This window comes from Oncorhynchus mykiss, chromosome 1 (genome assembly GCF_013265735.2).
Source record: "Oncorhynchus mykiss isolate Arlee chromosome 1, USDA_OmykA_1.1, whole genome shotgun sequence".
NCBI classification, from domain to species: Eukaryota; Metazoa; Chordata; class Actinopteri; order Salmoniformes; family Salmonidae; genus Oncorhynchus; species Oncorhynchus mykiss.
The window spans coordinates 34106376-34129141 of record NC_048565.1 but is presented as its reverse complement, the minus strand read 5'-3'; the positions used below and the strand labels follow the sequence as shown (position 1 = coordinate 34129141).

The 22766-nt window shown below is 46.8% G+C and overlaps 1 protein-coding gene across 1 annotated transcript in view; it reads right to left on the bottom strand.

Moving 5' to 3' along the window:
- LOC110532237 (otogelin-like protein) overlaps positions 1-22766 on the bottom strand; it is a 65719-nt gene that overhangs the window by 10345 nt on the left and 32608 nt on the right. Inside the window, exons 28-41 of the mRNA XM_036989435.1 lie at positions 22663-22766; positions 4758-4914; positions 4372-4398; positions 3996-4175; positions 3630-3908; positions 3413-3530; positions 3201-3280; positions 2266-3119; positions 1946-2123; positions 1679-1821; positions 1517-1540; positions 1333-1425; positions 1041-1230; positions 310-669 (exon numbers count right to left, since the gene is read on the bottom strand). The exon at positions 22663-22766 is cut by the window's right edge and continues 13 nt beyond it. Coding sequence (XP_036845330.1) covers positions 310-669; positions 1041-1230; positions 1333-1425; positions 1517-1540; positions 1679-1821; positions 1946-2123; positions 2266-3119; positions 3201-3280; positions 3413-3530; positions 3630-3908; positions 3996-4175; positions 4372-4398; positions 4758-4914; positions 22663-22766 — 2787 coding nt within the window. The remainder of the gene's footprint in view (positions 1-309; positions 670-1040; positions 1231-1332; positions 1426-1516; positions 1541-1678; positions 1822-1945; positions 2124-2265; positions 3120-3200; positions 3281-3412; positions 3531-3629; positions 3909-3995; positions 4176-4371; positions 4399-4757; positions 4915-22662) is intronic.

Genomic DNA, 22766 nt, shown 5'->3' with positions numbered 1-22766 from the left:
AATGTGGCAAAATGTCGCAAAGTTCAAGGGGGCCGAATACTTTCGCAAGGCACTGTATCTTTATGTACATATTCTTTATCCCCTTACACTTGTGTCTATAAGGTAGTAGTTTTGGAATTGTTAGCTAGATTACTTGTTGGTTATTACTGCATTGTCGGAACTAGAAGCACAAGCATTTCGCTACACTCGCATTAACATCTGCTAACCATGTGTATGTGACAAATAAAATTTTATTTGATTTTGATTTGATTTGACCTGATGTGTGTGTGTATTAGTGTGTATTGGTGCGTGTGTGTACGAGGTCCTTACGGCAGAAGTTGTGTCGTCTCCAGTTGATGCAGACTTGGTAAGTGTAGCAGACAGCTACGTAGGCTGCCAGGAAGTCACACTGGTGGGCCTTATAGTGGAGGTCCCCTGCCCACATCACATCACAGAACTGCTCTGGAGACACCTTGCTGTGGCAGGGAGTGAAAGGTCTCTGTCTGAGCATGGAGAGACAGGTGGAGCAGTCTCCAGTGGTACAGTTGTCTCCGATGCGTCGTGTGTGTTCCGTGTCCTCTGAGGTGTGGACCCTCCAGGCCTGCAGGAACAGACCCAGGTCTGCCACCTCCCTCACTACCGTACCGTTAGGCAGCTTCAGGTCATCAGCCGGGTTCCCGTCACAACACCCTGGGAGACACACCAGCAGGGAGTAAAAGGTGCTTAACCAACGTGAGACAAGGTGCAACCAAATAATAGTATGAGCATTGAGAAGGAAGAGGCGCAACTCTCGATCACAATTTAAAAACAACTTGATACTTTATTTACAAAACTGTTACGGATACACTTTTATATTCATCACATGCACGGATGAACAAATGCACGCCCACACGTGCACACCCTGAAGAAATAGGCCAGAAATAGGGCAAGGTCTGAGAGAAACGTTCTCTCTTCTCCAGGTTCATTAAATCATGTCTTCAAAACAAACCCACATCCCTGATCTGACAATGAAGTATGGAAGCGTTAGAGTAAATGCCAAATCTAGCTCATGGATGTCTTACCACAGAGGCCTCTAGTAGGAGCAGATGTGTTGGAGAGGGCGGTGTATTGCAGCACCATGATGCCAGTGCTGTGGTACCACTGTATGTTGACTCCTCCAGGAGTGGTGATCAGGTACATACTGCCTGTGTCCTCTACTGACAGAGCCTGGCGGGAGAAAGGCAGCCGCGCCTTGATGTGGTTCACTGACACCTGTATACCCACACACACACAGATATAGCATGAGCTGTGTTCTACAGTGTATGCGATCAGTAATGGTTCAGTGGTCAGTCGGTTGCGGTCAGTGATGGTCACCTTGCGGTCAAGACGGTTGATGATGATCCTGTAGGAGGGAGTGGTGATGTTCAAGTTCTTGAAACACAGACCTGACGTTCCACCACTAGGGCTCTGAGAGAAAGATGTCCAAGTAACACAATGTGATAATGACCATACAATTACTATGATAATGATCATGATTAGATGTTAAAAGGAAACTCACAGGTCGTCTGATGGAGTTGACGCTCTAAATATGAAACAAGAAAAAGTAAACCAATCAGAATCAGGTGCTTATAGCATCCTATGACAGTTTGTAATAGCGAGTGTATTTAAAACAGAGAGCGTTTGTGTGTGTGTTTTAGCTTTTGTGTGTGTGTGTGTGTACCTGGCTGGTAGGGCATTTGTTCACTGTTCCTATGATGTTCTCTGTGGGCAGGTAGACCAGGATGTAGGAGCCGTTATCATACAGCGCCACGTTGTTACCGTCAAACGTTATCACACGCAGGTCTGACATCACAGAGCAGCGACCTAACACATACACACACATGCACGGATAGGCAAACACACACAAGCACAGTATGTTTGTAAAATGTGTGTGTGTGTTGGTATGTATGTAGTGTGTGTGTGTATGTACAGTAGTGTGTGTTCTTACAGGGGCACTGCCAGAGCGGGCAGCAGGGGTCGGTGTTGGTGAGGACAGCCATGCCCAGCAGAGAGCAGCGAGGAGGAGTGGTGTTGTACCGACAGTGGAGGGAGGAGTTATGGAGGAGCAGCTCCCCGTTAAAACAGATCAGCTCTGCACATTCATCAACACGGTAGGAATACGGGGGCTGGAGAGAACAGAGACAGACGAGAGAGAGGGAGACCAGAGAGATCAAAATTTCAGCTCCTGGCAAAGGGAGTTCTCCAGGGCTGCATGCTTGGCCCTCTTATCATGTCCATACAAACTGTCTCTCACTGATAGGCTCTTACTGTGCAGGGGGTGGTGGGCAGGAGGAAGGGGGACAGCACTGTCGGCATGCTGACTGCCTCAGGTGTATGAGAGGAGTCTGGGCTAGTGGCTGTTTCCGTTGTTATGGACTCCGTCGTCTCGGGGGGTGATGTCGACATGGTAACGGAGGTGTCATAAATGACTGGGAATACAGAGGTAGTCTCCGTGGGCGTAGCAACAGGACGGTGTGTTTCTGTGGTGGTCAGGGTGGGGGTGGAGGAGGAGAGAGGGGGAGGAAGGGAAAAGGAAGTGGGGGAGGAGATAGGGGGAGCTGAGGGGGAGCTGGAAGGCTGGGTGGAAGGCTGGGGAGGGGTAGCAGGAGGGGGAGGAGGGGGAGTGCGAGAGGGAGAATCAGGAGAGAGAAGAGGAGTGGTGGATTCGGTCACTACCAGGCTGGGGGAAGTAGGGGATGGCATTTCCATAGTTACTCTAGTGACCACTGCAGGGGTCAAGGTCGGGGTCGTGACCCCAGTGGTGCTGCTAGTAATGGTGGGGGAGGGAGAGGGGGAGATGGAGGGAGAGACTGCAGGTAAAGGGGTGTCCTCAGTCACAGTGGGGGTGGAGGATGCAGGCAGAGAAGGGGGAGGAGGAGAGGGGGAGTGAGGAGGGGTGAGGGTGGGAGTGAAACTCTCTGTTAGGTGGGCTGTACTGGGCGTAGTGGGGGCTCTGGTGGCAGTAACAGTTGTAGAGGCAGCACTGGTTGTAGTTCTGGTACTAGTAGTCGTGGTCCTAGATGTAGTAATAGTACTAGTAGACCTAACAGTAGTAGTAGTTGGGGTGGTGGTCGTTCGGTTTACGAAGGCGTAGGGTGTAGGAGTGGGAGGTAGGGACACACCTGAGGAAAGACACACAGACATACATTACTCTAAAAACGATGTAACTTTACAGATCCTGGTGTGATGCACACTCTACTCACAGTCCTCTGTGTAGACACATCTCCTGGTGACTTCATCAAGAACCATGTTTTTGGGGCAGCGAGGGAAACAGCCCTCCACCCTGCCAGACACACATATAGACATGGACAAATGTTCAAAGCACGCATTAATCATGCCCTTACAGTGTATAACCATGTTGTAAGTGTGTGTTTGTAAGTGTGCATTTCTAACTGTGTGTTAGGCGTGTTCTTACGGGGGCAGGAAGTGGCAGCGTGTGGCAGCGGGGTCGCTGCATGTACGGACACACGGACTGGCACATGCATGGTAGCGCCACTCACACATCATGCGGTACGGGATCACAAAACTGCTCTCTGTAATACAAACATACACATTGTGAACATACACATAAGAACTACAGTAAAAGAAACTGTGTGTGTGCTGCGTATTATGAATTTGTATTTCTATCTAACCTTCCAGGGTAAAGGAGCTGCTGGTCTTGAAGTTGTCAGAGTTGTCATATTTCTGAGCTCGTGCAGACGTGCGTGTCAGAGTCAGGAACACTCCTGGCTGGCCAATCAGCTCAAAAGAGGTGTGGCCAGGCAGGAACACCCCCTGGTGCTGCAGGAAGGAAGCCCTGTGGCCAAACTCCTCCCCTCGGGTCCACTGCTCCAACCGCAGTCCAGTACGCTCAGACACAACCAGGAAGTAGTTAGGACGCTCTGCTGACTCCAGAGAGACCACCGGGAGACCTGTCATACAGAGTTTAACATATGGGTGAAGCTCATGTGAGTTGAGTTTGTGTGTGTTTTGTCTGTGTAGGTGTGTGTGAGACTCACGTGATGTGCGGTCCTTCTGTAGGCCTGCTGTGATCATGAAGTTGAAGAGTAGCCCAGGGGGAGGCAGCCCGCCTACGAACTCCCTAACTAGAGGAAACACTGACCCACTGGTTCTGTTCACACCGAAGACTGTAGCGTTATATACAGCACTGACCACCGAAAACGGTCCTTCACCTAACTCTACAGAGGGAGCAAGAGAGAGAGAGAGAGAGAGAGAGAGAGAGAGAGAGAGAGAGAGAGAGAGAGATAGGGGTGGAGGATATTCTCAATGTTGAGTGACTATATTAGGTAGCTCAGTTTGTATATGTGTATTTGTATTTTTGTGTGATTGAATGGTGTTCCTTTGTCAGTCATTTTGGTTAGCGTTCAAACAGACCTTGGTTGTAGTATTCACAATCATAGGCTGAAAGAAAAAACAAGTACAAACATTTAGAAACATACAACATCACATATGTACAGTATGTGATTGTACTGTGTCCATTCATAGCCAAGACATACTGTGTAGATCAAACAGGGATAGAGAGACCATGGTATTGTGTGTGTGTGTGTGTGTGTGTGTGCACGTGTATCTGTGGTCATTTGATAACAGATATAAATATTTTAGGGTCAGAGGGGGTACTCTATAGTTCTGTGTACTGGCATGTGTGTGAGTGTGCATGCGGGCGTGTAGGAGCATTGACTGACCCAGCACCTATGCTGACAGACAGAGAGAAAGTCAGAGGAACAGACACACATTGCGTGTGTATATGTGTCTGTACTCACGGCAGACAGAGGGGTTTCTCCAGACCACAGTGACACCGTTTTGACAGCAGGTGTGTGCATAGGCAGCAATGGACGTACACAGACACTCACAGTCTCCGCCTCGGTTACAGTTACACGTGTCTGTCAAGCAGTTCCTATAGAACCATGATACATCCACCTACACACACACAAAAACACACACACATGAAAACACACACACACAGGTCATATCTACCTGGGGGGTGAGTGAGGGTTTAGAGTGGGAGACAGGTCATTGGGGTTAGATGTGGGTTAGGAGTGTGTGTGAATAATGTAGGTAGGATTGAGTGACATGTTTGTGTGTGTTGAAGGGGAGTGAATAGGAGTGATGGGACATCAGAACAATAAGATATGGGTTAAACTCTGGAACACAGGGATCAAATCACATTTTATTTGTCACATGCTTCGTAAACAGGTGTAGACTAACAGTGAAATGCTTACTTATGGGCTCTTCCCAACTATGCAGAGACAAAATAGAAAAATAATAGAAAAATAATAACAAGAGGAAGAAATACACAATGAGGAACGTTATATACACGGGGTACCAGTACTGAGTTGATGTGCAGGGGAACAATGTAATTGAGGTAGATATGTACACATAGGTAGCAGTAAAGTGACTAGGCAACAGAATAGATAATAAACAGTTGCAGCAGCATATGTGATGAGTCAAAGAGTTAGTTCATAAAGGGTCAATGGAGATGGTCTGTGTTTATTTAGCATACTTATGGCTTGGGGGTAGAAGCTGTTCAAGGTCCTGTTGGTTCCAGACTTGCCGTGCGGTAGCAGAGAGAACAGTCTATGGGTGGCTGGAGTCATTGACAGTTTTTAGGGCCTTCCTCTGACACCACCTGGTATAGAGGTCCAGGATGGCAGGGTGCTCGACCCCAGTAATGTACTAGGCCATATGCACTGCACTCTGTAGCACCTTGTGGTCAGATGCCAAGCACTTACCATATGAAGAAGTGAATCAGCCGGTCAAGATGCTCTCGATGGTATAGCTCAGGGCCCATGCCAAATCTTTTCAGTCTCCTGAGGGGTAAGAGGCCATCTTGTGCTTTCTTCACGACTGTGTTGGTGTGTGTGGACCATATTAATTATTTACTGACGTGAACAGCGAAGAGCTTGAAGCTCTCGACCCGTTGATGTGGGCATGCACGGCCCTCCGTTTTCTGTAGCCCACGATCAGCTTCTTTGTCTTGCTGCCGTTGAGGTTGTCACTGACCTCCTCCCTATAGGCTGTCTCATTGTCGTTGGTGATCAGGCCTACAATCATCGTGTCGTCAGCAAAACTTTTGATGGTTTTGGAGTCGTAGGTTGAGATGCAATCATGGTTGAACAGGGAGTACAGTACGGGACAAACACACACACACCCCTGAAAGCCCCCATATTGAAGGTCAGCATGGCGAATGTGTTGTTGCCTACCCTCACCATATGGGGGTGGCCTGTCAGGAAGTCCAGGATCCAATTTCAGAGGGAGGTGTTCAGTCCTAGGGTCATGAGCTTCAGTAGTGGTGAGTGGGTAAAATCAACGGGGAAGGAATGCCAGGAAAAAAAGCCATATTACAACCTATGTGTTGTCATAATTGCATTGTTTGTTCTATAACCTGTTAGTTCATATGCCTTGACACCGTGATTTATAGGTCTACAGCTGAGACAATAAGACACAGTGTCAGAATAAATTCAACCACATCTTTGTTTCATCTGTCCGATGAAGTCCACAACACATATGGCATGTCACAAACCCTTACATGACCTACAGCATGGCCAAGCAAATTAATGTTTCCCACATTTTCGGACTACTAAACAACTATTGATTTAGAACCATGGAGAGTTACCGCAAGTCGCAAAGAAAACAGGCGTTGCCTCCACTATTCCAGCACCATTTCAACATCTAATATAGTGACAACTAAAATGTACCAAAAACTATTTAGTCCAATCAACGTAAGCTAAATATGGTGTGGCTGTCCATGGTACTGATTTGTGTGTGTGTGTGTGTTTCTGTGTGTGTGTATACGTGCAAGTAGAAAAAACATGTTAACTCACCTTACTCGTAGAGAAACGCCAATGCCATTCTCCTATTTCCTGTTGCCTAAACGGTGTATGACTCTGTCATATGACAGATGACATGTCATACACTCTTTTATTTTTGTGGTCCTTGGCTACCTGGATAAAATGCTTGCTCGCTTCCCTAACTTCCTTTCACGGGCAACGATGCGCCAGGCCAGCTAGTTAACATTAGCCTACATTACAGTGCATTCAGAAAGTATTCAGACCTCTTGACTTTTTCCACATTTTGTTACGTTAAAGCTTTGTTATAAAATTGATTAAATGGGGTTTTCCCCCTCATCAATCTACACACAATACCCCATAAGGACAAAGCTAAAACAGGTTTTTAGCAATGTTTGCAAATGTACATATTTACACAAGTATTCAGACACTTTAATCAGTACTCTGTTGAAGCACCTTTGGCAGCGATTACAGCCTCAAGTCTTCTTGGATATGATGCTACATGCTTGGCACACTTGTATTTGGGGAGTTTCTCCCATTCTTCTCTGCAGATCCTCTCAAGCTCTGTCAGGTTGGATGGGGACAGTCGCTGCACATCTATTTTCAGGTCTCTCCAGAGGAACTCTGGAGCTCTGTCAGGGAGACCATCAGGTTCTTGGTCACCTCCCTGACCAAGGCCCTTCTCCCCCGATTGCTCAGTTTGGCCGGGCAGCTAGCTCTTGGAAGAGTCTTGGTGGTTCCACAATTCTTCCATTTAACAATGATGGAAGCCACTGTGTTCTTGTGGACCATCAATGCTGCAGAAATGTTTTGGTACCCTTCCCCAGATCTGTGCCATGACACAATCTTGTCTCAGAGCTCTACGTACAATTCCTTCGAACTCATGGCTTGGTTTTTGCTCTGACATGCACTGTCAACTGTGCGACCTTATATAGACAGGTGTGTGCCTTTCCAAATCATGTCCAATCAATTGAATTAACCATAGGTGGACTCCAAACAAGTTGTTGAAACATCTTAAGGATGACCAATGGAAACAGGATGTGCCTGAGCTCAATTTCGAGTCTCATAGTGAAGGGTCTGAAAACTTATGTAAATAAGGTATTTCGGATTTAAATGTTTTATACATTTGCAAACATTTCCAAAACCTGTTTTCGCTTTGTCCTTATGGGGTATTGTGTGTAGATTGATGAGGACATTTTTTTTGTGTTAATTTTAGAATAAGGTTATAACGTAACAAAATGTGGAAAAAGTGAAGTGGTCTGAATACTTTCCGAATGCATTGTATGCTTGGATCAGAATCCCAATTATAATACTTGGCCAGTACGGAGAATAAAGTAAAACCACAAGTCCAAATCCCTATCTCCATCCATGCCTAATAAGGAAAGGGACGATTTTAAATATGCAACAATTCAAGTTTTCTGTCAATGACGTTTGTCTTCTGATGTGATTGATCTGAAACCAATCCAGTGAGACAGTTTTCTTTGGTGAGCCAGGACCAAGCTGAGCTTACTCAGTTTAGCTCAATGCTGATTGGCTATTATTTTACAATGTTTTTATCAAGGGACGCCAAATGCTCGCTGGCTTCCCTTGCATTCAAAGCTACGGGAGGCAACAATGTCATACGCTTTTTGACCAGACACCATAGATGGGCTACATATACAGAGACAGAGGGGTGGTGTTTCTTTCAATTGGATGCTTTCTCCAGTGAGACATTTAACCTCTTGCGAATTAAAGGAAATTTATGAAACACAGAAAGACAAAAGCTAAATTATTTGTATGTTTTTTTCTTGGTCATTTTTGGGGGGGAAGCCTGGCTTCCCTTGGCATCCATGGGACGCCATGCTGAGCATAGTAATGAGCTTGGAGGGCACTATTGTGTTGAACGCTGAGCTGTAGTCAATGAACAACATTCTCACATAGGTGTTCCTCTTGTCCAGGTGGGAGAGGGCAGTGTGGAGGGCAATTGAGATTGTGTCATCTGTGGAACTGTTGGGTGGTATGCGAATTGGAGTGGGTCGAGAGGGTCTGGAATGATGATGTTGATGTAAAACATGACCAGCCTTTCAAAGCATTTCATGGCTACACTCCTAGAAAAAAAACTAAAAGGGTTCCTAAAAGGGTTCTTCAGTAGTCCCCACAGGAGAACCCTTTGAAGAACACTTTTTTGTTCCAGGTAGAACCATTTTGGGTGGATGCGAAAGAAACGCATACCTGTTTAGACAAAGTGCTGGCTAGCGGAGTAGAACACTTAGAAAAGAAAAGGACAGGCGCACACTCTAGGAGCTCAGATGCAATAATTGAATAACCTAATAACCAACGTTTCAACAGACAAGCTGTCATCATCAGGGTATAATGGCAAACACTGTGGGTCACAGAAGGTTCTACATGGAACCCCAAAAGGTTCTACCTGGAACCAAAAAAAGGTTTTCCTATGGGGACAGCCAAAGAACCCTTTTGGAACCCTTTTTCAAAGAGTGTACAGATGTGAGTGCTACGGGGCGATAGTCATTTACACAGGTTAACTTGGTGTTCTTGGGCACAGGGTCTGCTTGAAACATGTACTGTAGGTAGTACAGACTGGGTCAGGGAACGTTTGAAAATGTCCGTGAAGGCACTTGCCAGCTGGTCAGTAGAAGCTCTGAGTAGTCTGGCCCCGGATGCGGGGCAATGTGAATGTTAACTTGTTTAACCTTTTCATGTGAGTTCCAAATATCTCGGTCCCCCTAGCATGAGTTGTCTTATGTGTGTGATGCCAGAATTAGTTCCAAAATGTAATTGTTACGCAACAGGACAGTTAACTCTTGCTGCCCTCAAATCAAGGCTCACTGCCTGCTAATTATAGGATATGTTTCAAGTTGTACATTTTACATGATTTTCAAAAAGTTTGAAATGATGTGTGTTCCGCCTCCTTGTTAATTCATATAGAAGTAGCCCATTTCACCGTGTCAGACAATTTACATTTGAGGCATGCTATGCTAATCTAAGGCGAGGATTAGCTAGATGAGCCGGATACATTTTTCTATTAAATGAGAGCCCAAGCACTCCCCTAAAGTTGTCTCAGGTCATATACAGATATTTGTGCATCTCCAGTCAGAACAGAACCTGCCCAAACTTTTTCCCCCTGGTGCATTTTCCGGCTGGCGCCCGCATTGCCTTTATCGTTGTTTTCCTTACTAATAATTACTATGTGCTTATATCCAAGATGGCGTAGCAGTAGGACGTATTGTCGTGTCGTGTCCCTTGTATATATCGTTTGTTTTCGTTTTTCGTTTTTTTTCTTCACATATCTTTAAAACTTTTTGCTGAACCTCAACTTCTTCTAAATACTCTCCTGCAACCCGCCTCACCCAACGTAGCTATTTTTCCTAAAGTATTTATATTTACTTCGGACCTGGAACCCCTCAACTGAAGCTAGCCAACGAACTACCAGCTTCAGCAAAACATTGCTAGCGGTCTTCAGCTAACCGGTCATCAGCTAACCTTTAGCTCGGAAAGCTCTCGCCAGTTCGAACAACGCGACTCTAACCAGAGCATAACGGACCTATTTATTATTTTATTTTATTTTTCATCCCCGGATTCCCATCGCAAACGGAACATTTTGAGCTCCTGGGCTACAATATCCAGACCCACGACCGGTCCATCGATGTCACTGCATGAAGAGGAATAAACAGATACCCCCATCGCGACGTCCCCAAAAGCTAACTCTCTAGCCCTTGCTATCTCCTTGCTTGCAAATTCGGCCTGCTAACTGCTAGCTTGTTTAGCCCGGTCCGCTAACTGCTACCGTGTTTAGCACCGTCTACTAACTGTTAGCTTGTTAGCACAGGCCTGCTAACCGTCTGAATCGCCGCGTCCCAAACACTCACTGAACCCATATTTACTTTCTATCCCTTCTCGATTTTTAATTTGTTTATACCTTCCGGTAACCTGCCTCACCCAATGTGATACGGAACCGCTATTATCTTTACATTTTTAGAACACACTCAAGAACCTCCAGAAGCTAACCAGCTAACTGGCTACAAGCTATTTGGTCATTGTTAGTTTTCTAACCTGGATAACACTCGCCAGTCCAGCTTCCCTGCCCCATCCACCGCTGCCCCTTGGACACTGATCACTTGGCTACATAGCTGATGCATGCTGGACTGTCCATTAATCACGGTAATCCATTCTGCTTGTTTATGTTTTATCTGTCGGCCCCAGCCGCACTTAGGCTCTGTGTGTAGTTAATCCGACCCTCTCTGCCTAATCAATCGCCATTCTACCTGCTGTTGTTGTGCTAGCTGATTAGCTGTTGTCTCACCCACTGTTTTAGCTAGCTCTCCCAATTCAACACCTGTGATTACTGTATGCCTCGCTGTATGTCTCTCTCAAATGTCAATATGCCTTGTATACTGTTGTGCAGGTTAGTTATCATTGTTTTAGTTTACAATGGAGCCCCTAGTTCCACTCTTTATACCCCTGTTACCTCCTTTGTCCCACCCCCCACACATGCGGTGACCTCACCCATTACAACCAGCATGTCCAGAGATACAACCTCTCTCATCATCACCCAGTGCCTGGGCTTACCTCCGCTGTACCCGCACCCCACCATACCCCTGTTTGCGCATTATGCCCTGAATATATTCTACCATGCCCAGAAACCTGCTCCTCTTATTCTCTGTCCCCAACGCCCTAGGCGACCAGTTTTGATAGCCTTCAGCCGCACCCTCATACTACTCCTTCTCTGTTCCGCGGGTGATGTGGAGGTAAACCCAGGCCCTGCATGTCCCCAGGCACCCTCATTTGTTGACTTCTGTGATCGAAAAAGCCTTGGTTTCATGCATGTCAACATCAGAAGCCTCCTCCCTAAGTTTGTCTTACTCACTGCTCTAGCACACTCTGCTAACCCTGATGTCCTTGCCGTGTCTGAATCCTGGCTCAGGAAGGCCACCAAAAATTCTGAGATTTCCATACCCAACTATAACATCTTCCGTCAAGATAGAACTGCCAAAGGAGGAGGAGTTGCAGTCTACTGCAGAGATAGCCTGCAAAGTAATGTCATACTTTCCAGGTCCATACCCAAACAGTTCGAACTACTAATTTTGAAAATTACTCTCTCCAGAAATAAGTCTCTCACTGTTGCCGCCTGCTACCGACCCCCCTCAGCTCCCAGCTGTGCCCTGGACACCATTTGTGAATTGATCGCCCCCCATCTAGCTTCAGAGTTTGTTCTGTTAGGTGACCTAAACTGGGATATGCTTAACACCCCGGCAGTCCTACAATCTAAGCTAGATGCCCTCAATCTCACTCAAATCATCAAGGAACCCACCAGGTACAACCCTAACTCTGTAAACAAGGGCACCCTCATTGACGTCATCCTGACCAACTGGCCCTCCAAATACACCTCCGCTGTCTTCAACCAGGATCTCAGCGATCACTGCCTCATTGCCTGTATCCGCTACGGAGCCGCAGTCAAACGACCACCCCTCATCACTGTCAAACGCTCCCTAAAACACTTCTGTGAGCAGGCCTTTCTAATCGACCTGGCCCGGGTATCCTGGAAGGACATTGACCTCATCCCGTCAGTTGAGGATGCCTGGTCTTTCTTTAAAAGTAACTTCCTCACCATTTTAGATAAGCATGCTCCGTTCAAAAAATGCAGAACTAAGAACAGATATAGCCCCTGGTTCACTCCAGACCTGACTGCCCTCGACCAGCACAAAAACATCCTGTGGCGGACTGCACTAACATCGAACAGTCCCCGCGATATGCAACTGTTCAGGGAAGTCAGGAACCAATACACACAGTCAGTCAGGAAAGCTAAAGCCAACTTCTTCAGGCAGAAGTTTGCATCCTGTAGCTCCAACTCCAAAAAGTTCTGGGACACTGTGAAGTCCATGGAGAACAAGAGCACCTCCTCCCAGCTGCCCACTGCACTGAGGCTAGGTAACACGGTCACCACCGATAAATCCATGATTATCGAAAACTTCAACAAGCATTTCTCAACGGCTGGCCATGCCTTCCGCCTGGCTACTCCAACCTCGTCCAACAGCTCCCCCCCCCCCCCCCCCCCCCCCGCAGCTACTCGCCCAAGCCTCTCCAGGTTCTCCTTTACCCAAATCCAGATAGCAGATGTTCTGAAAGAGCTGCAAAACCTGGACCCGTACAAATCAGCTGGGCTTGACAATCTGGACCCTCTATTCCTGAAACTATCCGCCGCCATTGTCGCAACCCCTATTACCAGCCTGTTCAACCTCTCTTTCATATCGTCTGAGATCCCCAAGGATTGGAAAGCTGCCGCAGTCATCCCCCTCTTCAAAGGGGGCAACACCCTGGACCCAAACTGTTACAGACCAATATCCATCCTGCCCTGCCTACCTAAGGTCTTCGAAAGCCAAGTCAACAAACAGATCACTGACCATCTTGAATCCCACCGTACCTTCTCCGCTGTGCAATCTGGTTTCCGAGCCGGTCACGGGTGTACCTCAGCCACGCTCAAGGTACTAAACGATATCATAACCGCCATCGATAAAAGACAGTACTGTGCAGCCGTCTTCATAGACCTTGCCAAGGCTTTCGACTCTGTCAATCACCGTATTCTTATTGGCAGACTCAGTAGCCTCGGTTTTTCGGATGACTGCCTTGCCTGGTTCACCAATTACTTTGCAGACAGAGTTCAGTGTGTCAAATCGGAGGGCATGCTGTCCGGTCCTCTGGCAGTCTCTATGGGGGTGCCACAGGGTTCAATTCTCGGGCCGACTCTTTTCTCTGTATATATCAATGATGTTTCTCATGCTGCGGGCGATTCCCTGATCCACCTCTACGCAGACGACACCATTCTATATACTTCCGGCCCGTCCTTGGACACTGTGCTATCTAACCTCCAAACGAGCTTCAATGCCATACAGCACTCCTTCCGTGGCCTCCAACTGCTCTTAAACGCTAGTAAAACCAAATGCATGCTTTTCAACCGTTCGCTGCCTGCACCCGCACGCCTGACCAGCATCACCACCCTGGATGGTTCCGACCTTGAATATGTGGACATCTATAAGTACCTAGGTGTCTGGCTAGACTCTAAACTCTCCTTCCAGACCCATATCAAACATCTCCAATCGAAAATCAAATCAAGAGTCGGCTTTCTATTCCGCAACAAAGCCTCCTTCACTCACGGCGCCAAACTTACCCTAGTAAAACTGACTATCCTACCGATCCTCGACTTCGGCGATGTCATCTACAAAATTGCTTCCAACACTCTACTCAGCAAACTGGATGCAGTTTATCACAGTGCCATCCGTTTTGTCACTAAAGCACCTTATACCACCCACCACTGCGACTTGTATGCTCTAGTCGGCTGGCCCTCGCTACATATTCGTCGCCAGACCCACTGGCTCCAGGTCATCTACAAGTCCATGCTAGGTAAAGCTCCGCCTTATCTCAGTTCACTGGTTACGATGGCAACACCCATCCGTAGCACGCGCTCCAGCAGGCGTATCTCACTGATCATCCCTAAAGCCAACACCTCATTTGGCCGCCTTTCGTTCCAGTTCTCTGCTGCCTGTGATTGGAACGAATTGCAAAAATCGCTGAAGTTGGAGACTTTTATCTCCCTCACCAACTTCAAACATCTGCTATCTGAGCAGCTAACCGATCGCTGCAGCTGTACATAGTCTATTGGTAAATAGCCCACCCATTTTCACCTACCTCATCCCCATACTGTTTTTATTTATTTATTTTTCTGCTCTTTTGCACACCAATATCTCTACCTTTACATAACCATCTGATCATTTATCACTCTAGTGTTAATCTGCATAATTGTAATTATTTGCCTACCTTCTCATGCCTTTTGCACACAATGTATATATAGACTCCCCTTTTTTCTACTGTGTTATTGACTTGTTAATTGTTTACTCCATGTGTAACTCTGTGTTGTCTGTTCACACTGCTATGCCTTATCTTGGCCAGGTCGCAGTTGCAAATGAGAACTTGTTCTCAACTAGCCTACCTGGTTAAATAAAGGTGAAATAAAAAAAAAATAAAAAAAAATCAAAGTACATTCCTTATTACCTCATCATAATACAGTTTCTGTGTATTGTGTTATGTAATTTCTACTGTAGCACACCTTATTTATGTATGGAGTATAATGTATTCTGTGTGTATTCCTTTACCGTGCACCCTTGAGGTACTGATTTCATAAACTTTATGGTGTTATAGGAGAATTGTGCTTATGTAAACTCAGAAAAAAAGAAACATCCTTTTTTAGAACCTTGTCTTTCAAAGATATTTCATAAAAATCCAAATAACTTCACAGATCACAGACACTGTTTCCCATGCTTTCCCAACAATTAATGAACATGCACCTCTGGAACGGTCGTTAAAACACTAACAGCTTACAGACGGTAGGCAATTAAGGTCACAGATATGAAGACTTAGGACACTAAAGAGGCCTTTCTACTGACTCTGAAAAACACCAAAAGAAAGATGCCCAGGGTCCCTGCTCATCTGCGTGAACGTGCCGCAGGCATGCTGCAAGGAGCCATGAGGACTGCAGATATGGCCAGGGCAATAAACTGCAATGTCCGTACTGTGAGACACCTAAGACAGCGCTACAGGGAGACAAGACGGAGAGCGGATCGTCCTCACCATGTCAGACCACGTGTAACAACACCTGCACAGGATCGGTACATCCAAACATCACACCTGCGGGACAGGTACAGGATGGCAACAACATCTGCCCGAGTTACACCAGGAACGCACAATCCCTCCATCAGTGCTCAGACTGTCTGCAGTAGGCTGAGAGAGGCTGGACTGAGGGCTTGTAGGCCGGTTGTAAGGCATGTCCTCACCAGACATCACCGGCAACAACATCGCCTATGGGCACAAACCCACCGTCACTGGACCAGACAGGACTGGCAAAAGGTGCTCTTCACTGACGAGTCACAGGTTTGTCTCACCAGGAGTGATGGTCGGATTTGTGTTTATCGTTGAAGGAATGACCGTTACACCGAGGCCTGTACTCTGGAGAGGGATCGATTTGGAGGTGGAGGGTCCGTCATGGTCTGGGACGGTGTGTCACAGCATCATCGGACTGAGCTTGTTTTCATTGCAGGCAATCTCAACGCTGTGCGCTACAGGGAACACATCTTCCTCCCTCATGTGGTACCCTTCCTGCAGGCTCATCCTGACATGACCCTCCAGCAGGACAATGCCACCAGCCATACTGCTCATACTGTGCGTGATTTCCTGCAAGACAGGAATGTCAGTGTTCTGCCATGGCCAGCGAAGAGCCCGGATCTCAATCCCATTGAGCACATCTGGGACCTGTTGGATCGGAGGATGAGGGCTTGGGCCATTCACCCCAGAAATGTCCGGGAACCCGCAGGTGCCTTGGTGGAAGAGTGGGGTGACATCTCACAGCAAAATCTGGTACAGTCCATTAGGAGGAGATGCACTGCAGTACTTAATGCAGCTGATGGCCACACTAGATACAGACTGTTACTTTTGATTTTGACCCCCCCCTTTGTTCAGGGACACATTATTCAATTTCTGTTAGTCACATGTCTGTGGAACTTGTTCAGTTTATGTCTCAGTTGTTGAATCTTGTTATGTTCATACAAATATTTACACGTTAAGTTTGCTGAAAATAAACGTTAAAGTTTATAAAGTTTCTTTTTTTTGCTGAGTTTAGTTACCTTTTCTATTAGTTATGTAAAACAATGCTAACGCTAATGGAGTCAAATAAGTTTTAAACCTTTAAAGCTGCCCTGGCCTTATCATGACCATTGCATTGGCCTGTGTATTCATTTTGCCTGCATAGCTCTGCCTTACCCTGCTCCCTAGTGGAGCCCTTGTGGAGCTCTTCAGTTATTAAGTTACTTCATTGTAACAAGGATCTATTGCTATATCCTGATAATTTATTATAATTACCAATAATTCCTCTTCATTCTGTACTTTCAGAAACCACACACACAGTATTAAACATAACATGCCAAAATCATAACTTGAACTGGACATCTTTCTTGCCGAAGTTTGAGGACAGCTTTTGTATGCTCGCAACAAGTTGTTTGGACATGGAGTAGGGAGGATGAGGGAGTGGGGAGGTGGGTGAGATATTGTCAATTTAATTGCATAATGGAACTGTATTTGATTTGTATGTGAACTGTATGTCCAATTACAAAAATCTTGTTCAGTAATCATTTAGTTTGTTAGCCATTGAGGACAGCAGTACCGATCAGATGGAAAAATATATACCAATTGGTGGTTTTCCTAGTGCATGCCAAAAAGCTATTCATCATGTCCGCCATATCCACTGCCCCCATTTTGCGATTATAGTCAAGCACACAGTCTGGTTTGATCTTTCTCTCTCCCATCAGGTTCCCTGTGGCTCTCTTCTCCTGTAGGTCCAAGGCATAGCGATTGGTCTCCTCCACTATATCTCCACCACTTCCTCTTTCAGAAATAGCTTGAAGCACTCTGCCTCAGAGGGAGATGGCAAGGGACTTTGCACTCCAGACTGGAACTCGTCAAAGCAAACAGCAGGGCCAAACGGGGTGAAATGGATGGCGGCCTTCCAGCTACCGCAGACCCTTCGTACTTCACCCACTGTTGGTCTGCCTCCATCACCACCAGCATCTTCAGAGGGACCTGGGACTTTGTCGGTTGGAAAGGGTTCCTCAGATTCTGAGTTCTCAATGGCCACAAGGCTGGGGGCAGCTCCTCAGTGTCACTGTCAGAATCTGATTCCTCACTGTCATACTCAGAATCATTGTCAGAATTTACAAATATCTCCAGAATTTCCTCATTTGTGAGTTGTCTCATTTTGAAAGACATTGCTAATGCTACAGCTTAGCCCACTAGCTACATACATAAACAACAACACTAATTGGCTCCAAGTGAGTGTCAGTGGAGATGTGATTGGCTGCCGTTGTGTTGATACTGATGATTAGTCTCCACAGATGGTTTGTTTATATTAGGTTAGGAGAACTAACACAGCAGGTTAGGTGAATTAACGTAGGCTTATAATTAGCTATTATTGCCCCTGACACAACGACCAGATAGAGCTGTTGAAGGCCTAGCTACTCCATCTAGCCACAACAGTAGAAACATAAAACAAACTACCTGTGGCGATCAGTATCATTACACCGGCAAGAGCCACTTGTATCCATAAATCACTATCAGAAAATGGTTTGTGTGGTAATCATTTCTTTATTTGTTGTTTAATTCATATGTTTTCAAGTAATGGTGACAAATCATGCATTCTGATTCTTGCATAGATTTTAATGGACACGTATGATGTGTGTAAAATTATTTTTTGAAGGCTGTACTGAGTATGATGAGCTAATGCTAAGCTATTTGCCGGCTATGTGTGGAGCAATGTTTGTTGACATCATTCAATACATTCTGGTTGTCACGTAAATGTCTGTCAAACCAAAGATATTATAGAAAATGAGGTGAAGGGATGGTTCACTCGTCTTTCGAGTAAACTTCAGGAAGAGAATGATGGGAAGTAAATGATGGTAGATGACACAGCCCCTTTCGCCTTCGAAATGCATACCGCAAACAGACCCAACTCATCTTGTCATCTCTTCTTATCTTTGGTTGACACAGAAAAACAAACATGGCGGTGCGCACAAACTCTGCCCACCGTCGGATTACATTAGTATTTTAGAAAGTGTTTTACTCAATTACTTCAATCACTGGTGAGCTCATCCGTGATTTGATTAATTGTAAATAGTAACTGCTATTAGCTAATTCATATTATGGTTTCTATCAGCTGAGAGTTAGCTAAATATGACAGTTTGCGTTAGCTCCCTCTTTATTCAGTTAGCACTAGGACTAACGTAGCCTACATTTCTCTGATATGAATGAGAATTTTGTTACACTGTTGCTACTTCTGTGCACATTGCATGCAAAAATAAACTGCTCACATTGAGGACATAGCGTTATTGTAAAGGATCTCGTCCTCCTCAGAAGCGAGAAGGATCAGAGGACCAAAACGCAGCGTGGAAAGTGTCCATAATGTTTATTTTAAAACATAAACTGAACACTACGAAATACAAAACAATAAACGTGAAATGAACGAAACAGTCCCGTGTGGCGACAAACACTGACACGGAAGACAAACACCCACAACCCAAAACTGAAACCCAGGCTACCTAAGTATGATTCTCAATCAGGGACAACAATTGACAGCTGCCTCTGATTGAGAACCATACTAGGCCGAACTCAAAAACCAACATAAAAAAACAAACAGACTGCCCACCCAACTCACGCCCTGACCATACTAAAACAAAGATAAAATAACAGAACTATGGTCAGAACGTGAGAGTGACAGTACCCCCCCCCCCCCAAAGGTGCGGACTCCGGCCGCAAAACCTGAACCTATAGGGGAGGGTCTGGGTGAGCGTCTGTCAGCGGTGGCGGCTCTGGCGCGGGACGTGGACCCCACTTCACCATAGTTTTTTTGTGCCTCTTAGCCCGCCTCCGTGGCCTGTTTAGAGCGGTGACCCTCGCCGCCGACCTTGGACTGGGGACCCACGCCACGGGTCCCGAATGGACGGGAGCAGCGCTAGAGTGAAGGGCGATTCTGGCATCGCCGGCGTGACAGGCAGCTCTGGCAGTTCCTGGCTGACTGACGGCTCTGGCAGCTCCTGGCTGACTGACGGCTCTGGCAGGTCCTGGCTGACTGACGGCTCTGGCAGCTCCTGGCTGACTGACGGCTCTGGCAGCTCCTGGCTGACTGACGGCTCTTGCAGCTCCTGGCTGACTGACGGCTCTGGCAGCTCCTGGCTGACTGACGGCTCAGGACAGACTGACGGCTCTGGCAGCTCGGAACAGACTGGCGGCTCTGGCAGCTCAGGACAGACTGCAGGCTCTGGCAGCTCAGGACAGACTGGCGTCTCTGGCAGCTCAGGACAGACGGGAGACTCTGGCAGCGCTGGAGAGGAGGAAGGCTCTGGCAGCGCTGGACAGGCGGTAGCACCTGTAGGGAGAAGACAGAGAGACAGCCTGGTGCGGGGGGCTGCCACCGGAGGGCTGGTACGTGGAGGTGGCACCGGACAGACCGGACCGTGAAGGCGCACTGGAGCTCTTGAGCACCGAGCCTGCCTAACCTTACCTGGTTGAATGCTCCCCGTAGCCAGGCCAGTGAGGCGAGGTGGAATAGCCCGCACTGGGCTGTGCTGGCGAACCGGGGACACCATGCGTAAGGCTGGTGCCATGTACACCGGCCCGAGGAGACGCACTGGAGACCAGATGCGCTGAGCCGGCTTCATGGCACCTGGCTCGATGCTCACTCTAGCCTGGCCGATACGAGGTGCTGCAATGTACCGCACCGAGCTATGCACCCGCACAGGGGACACCGTGCGCTCCACTGCATAACACGGTGCCTGCCTGGTCCCTCTCTCTCTCCGGTAAGCACGGGAAGTTGGCGCAGGTCTCCTACCTGACTTCGCCACACTCCCCGTGTGCTTCCCCCGAGAAATTTTTGGGGCTGCCTCCTCATACCGGTGCCTCTCTGCTTTCGCTGCCTCCAGCTCTGCTTTGGGGTGGCGATATTCCCCTGGCTGTGCCCATGGTCCCTTGCCGTCCAGAATCTCCTCCCATGTCCAGGAGTCCTGTGTTTTTAGCCGCTGCTGCTGCCCGTTACCACGCTACTTGGTCCTTGGTTGGTGGGTGTTTCTGTAAGGGATCTCGTCCTCCTCTTCTGAGGAGGAGAAGCGAGAAGGATCGGAGGACCAAAACGCAGCGTGGTAAGTGTCCATAATGTTTATTTTAAAACATAAACTGAACACTACGAAATACAAAACAATAAACGTGAAATGAACGAAACAGTCCCGTGTGGCGACAAACACTGACACGGAAGACAAACACCCACAACCCAAAACTGAAACCCAGGCTACCTAAGTATGATTCTCAATCAGGGACAACAATTGACAGCTGCCTCTGATTGAGAACCATACTAGGCCGAACTCAAAAACCAACATAGAAAAACAAACATAGACTGCCCACCTAACTCACGCCCTGACCATACTAAAACAAAGATAAAATAACAGAACTATGGTCAGAACGTGACAGTTATAAAAAATTATGTGAAAAAACGGTATGGCCAGCTCAAATGCTAGATGTTCTAATCAAGTGTTCTAATCACACCGGTTTGAGCGTATGCTGCAGGGACCACTGTAGAATGATCACACCTGTGTGTTTGTACGCGTCAAAGGGTTAAAGGTCTTATCCACATTGGCCACGGAGAGCGAGATCACAGTTGTCCGGAACAGCTGGTGCTCTCATGCTTGATTCAGTGTTGCTTGCATCAAAGCGAGCATAGAAGGCATTTAGCTCATCTGGTAGGCTTATGTCACCGAGCTGCTCGCGGTTGGGTTTCCCTTTGTAATCCGTGATTGTTTGCAAGTCCTGCCACATCCAACGATTGTCAGAGCTGGCCTAGTAGGATTCAATCTTAGTCCTGTATTGATGCTTTGCCTGTTTGATGGGTCGTCAGAGGTCATAGCAGGATTTCTTATAAGTGTCCGTATTAGTGTCCTGCACCTTGAAAGCAACAGTTCTAGCCTTTAGCTCAGTAAGGATGTTGCCTGTAATCCATGGCTTCTGGTTGGGATTTGTACTTTATGTACAGTCAATGTGGGCACGTCGTCGTCGATCCACTTACTAATGAAGCCGGTGCCTGATGTGGTAAACTCCTCAATGTTATTGGATGAATCCTGGAACATATTCCAGTCTTTGCTAGTGAAACAGTGATGTAGCTTAGCATCTGCTTCATTGGGCCACTTCCGTATTAAGTGTGTCTCTTGTACTTCTTGTTTGAATTTTGGCTTGTAAGCAGGAATATGGAGGATAGAGTTATGGTCAGATTTGCCAGGGAGGGCGAGGGAAAGCCTTGTATGCATTTCTGTGTGTGGAGTAAAGGTGAGGAGTTTTGTCGCCTCTAGTTGCACAGGTGACATTCTGGTAAAAATTAGGTAAAACAGATTCCATGTTCCCTGCATTAAAATCACCGGCAATGAGTAGCGTTGCCTCTGCATGTGCATTTTCTTGTTTGCTTATGGCCCTACACAGATTAGACATTAGAGATGCATGGTATGCATGTGTGCAGTCTTTGTCATGACAACAAATTACACCCAATAAACAATAATATTTTTTTAAATAAACCTTCACATACATTATCTTACTAAAACTGTCAGCTTAATAAGGGTCACTCTTGTTATTGTTTTATTATTCAATTTGTAAGCAGATGGTGTCATTCAGCACCATCTGTTGGCCGCTTAGAGAATAAGAGCACACAACCTCCAATATCCACCTCCCGCACACATTTAATAATAATTTGGTGGGTGCTTATATTTGTTTTTTTGCATATCCCAACTCCCCCTGAGACACCCTTGGAGAGTGGGGCCATGGCCAGGGTCTGCCATTATATTGGTGACACTGGAGCAATAAGGGTTAAGTGCCTTGCTCAAGGGCACATCGACAGAGTTTTCACCTTGTCGGTTTGGAGATTCCAACCAGCAACCTTTTGGTTACTGGCCTAATGCTCTAACGGCTACACTTAGAAAAAAAGGTGCTATCTAGAACCTTAAAGGGTTCTTTGGCTGTCCCCATAGGAAAACCCTTTGAAGAACCTTTTTTGGTTGCAGGTAGAACCCATTTGGTTCCAGGTAGAATCCCTAGAACCCTGGAACCAAAAAGAGTTATCCTATGTGTACAGCCGAAGAACGCTTTTGGAACCCTTTTTTCTAAGACTGTAGGCTACCTGCCGCCCACATTTAACCTGAACCCTGTATGTGTGTGTCCATTAGTGTATATCTCCTGAGAGTAGAGCATGTTTACTGAGAGCAGATAAGAATCGTTCCCATAACCCACTCCCCAGTGTGGGTGTGTGTGTACTCACCACGTTGTGACAGGGGATAAAGATGTCACTGTAGAGTAGTGCACACTCTCTCTTGGCGTACGGCTGTCTACCCAGGTCTCCTTCACACGCTCTCTTCACCACAT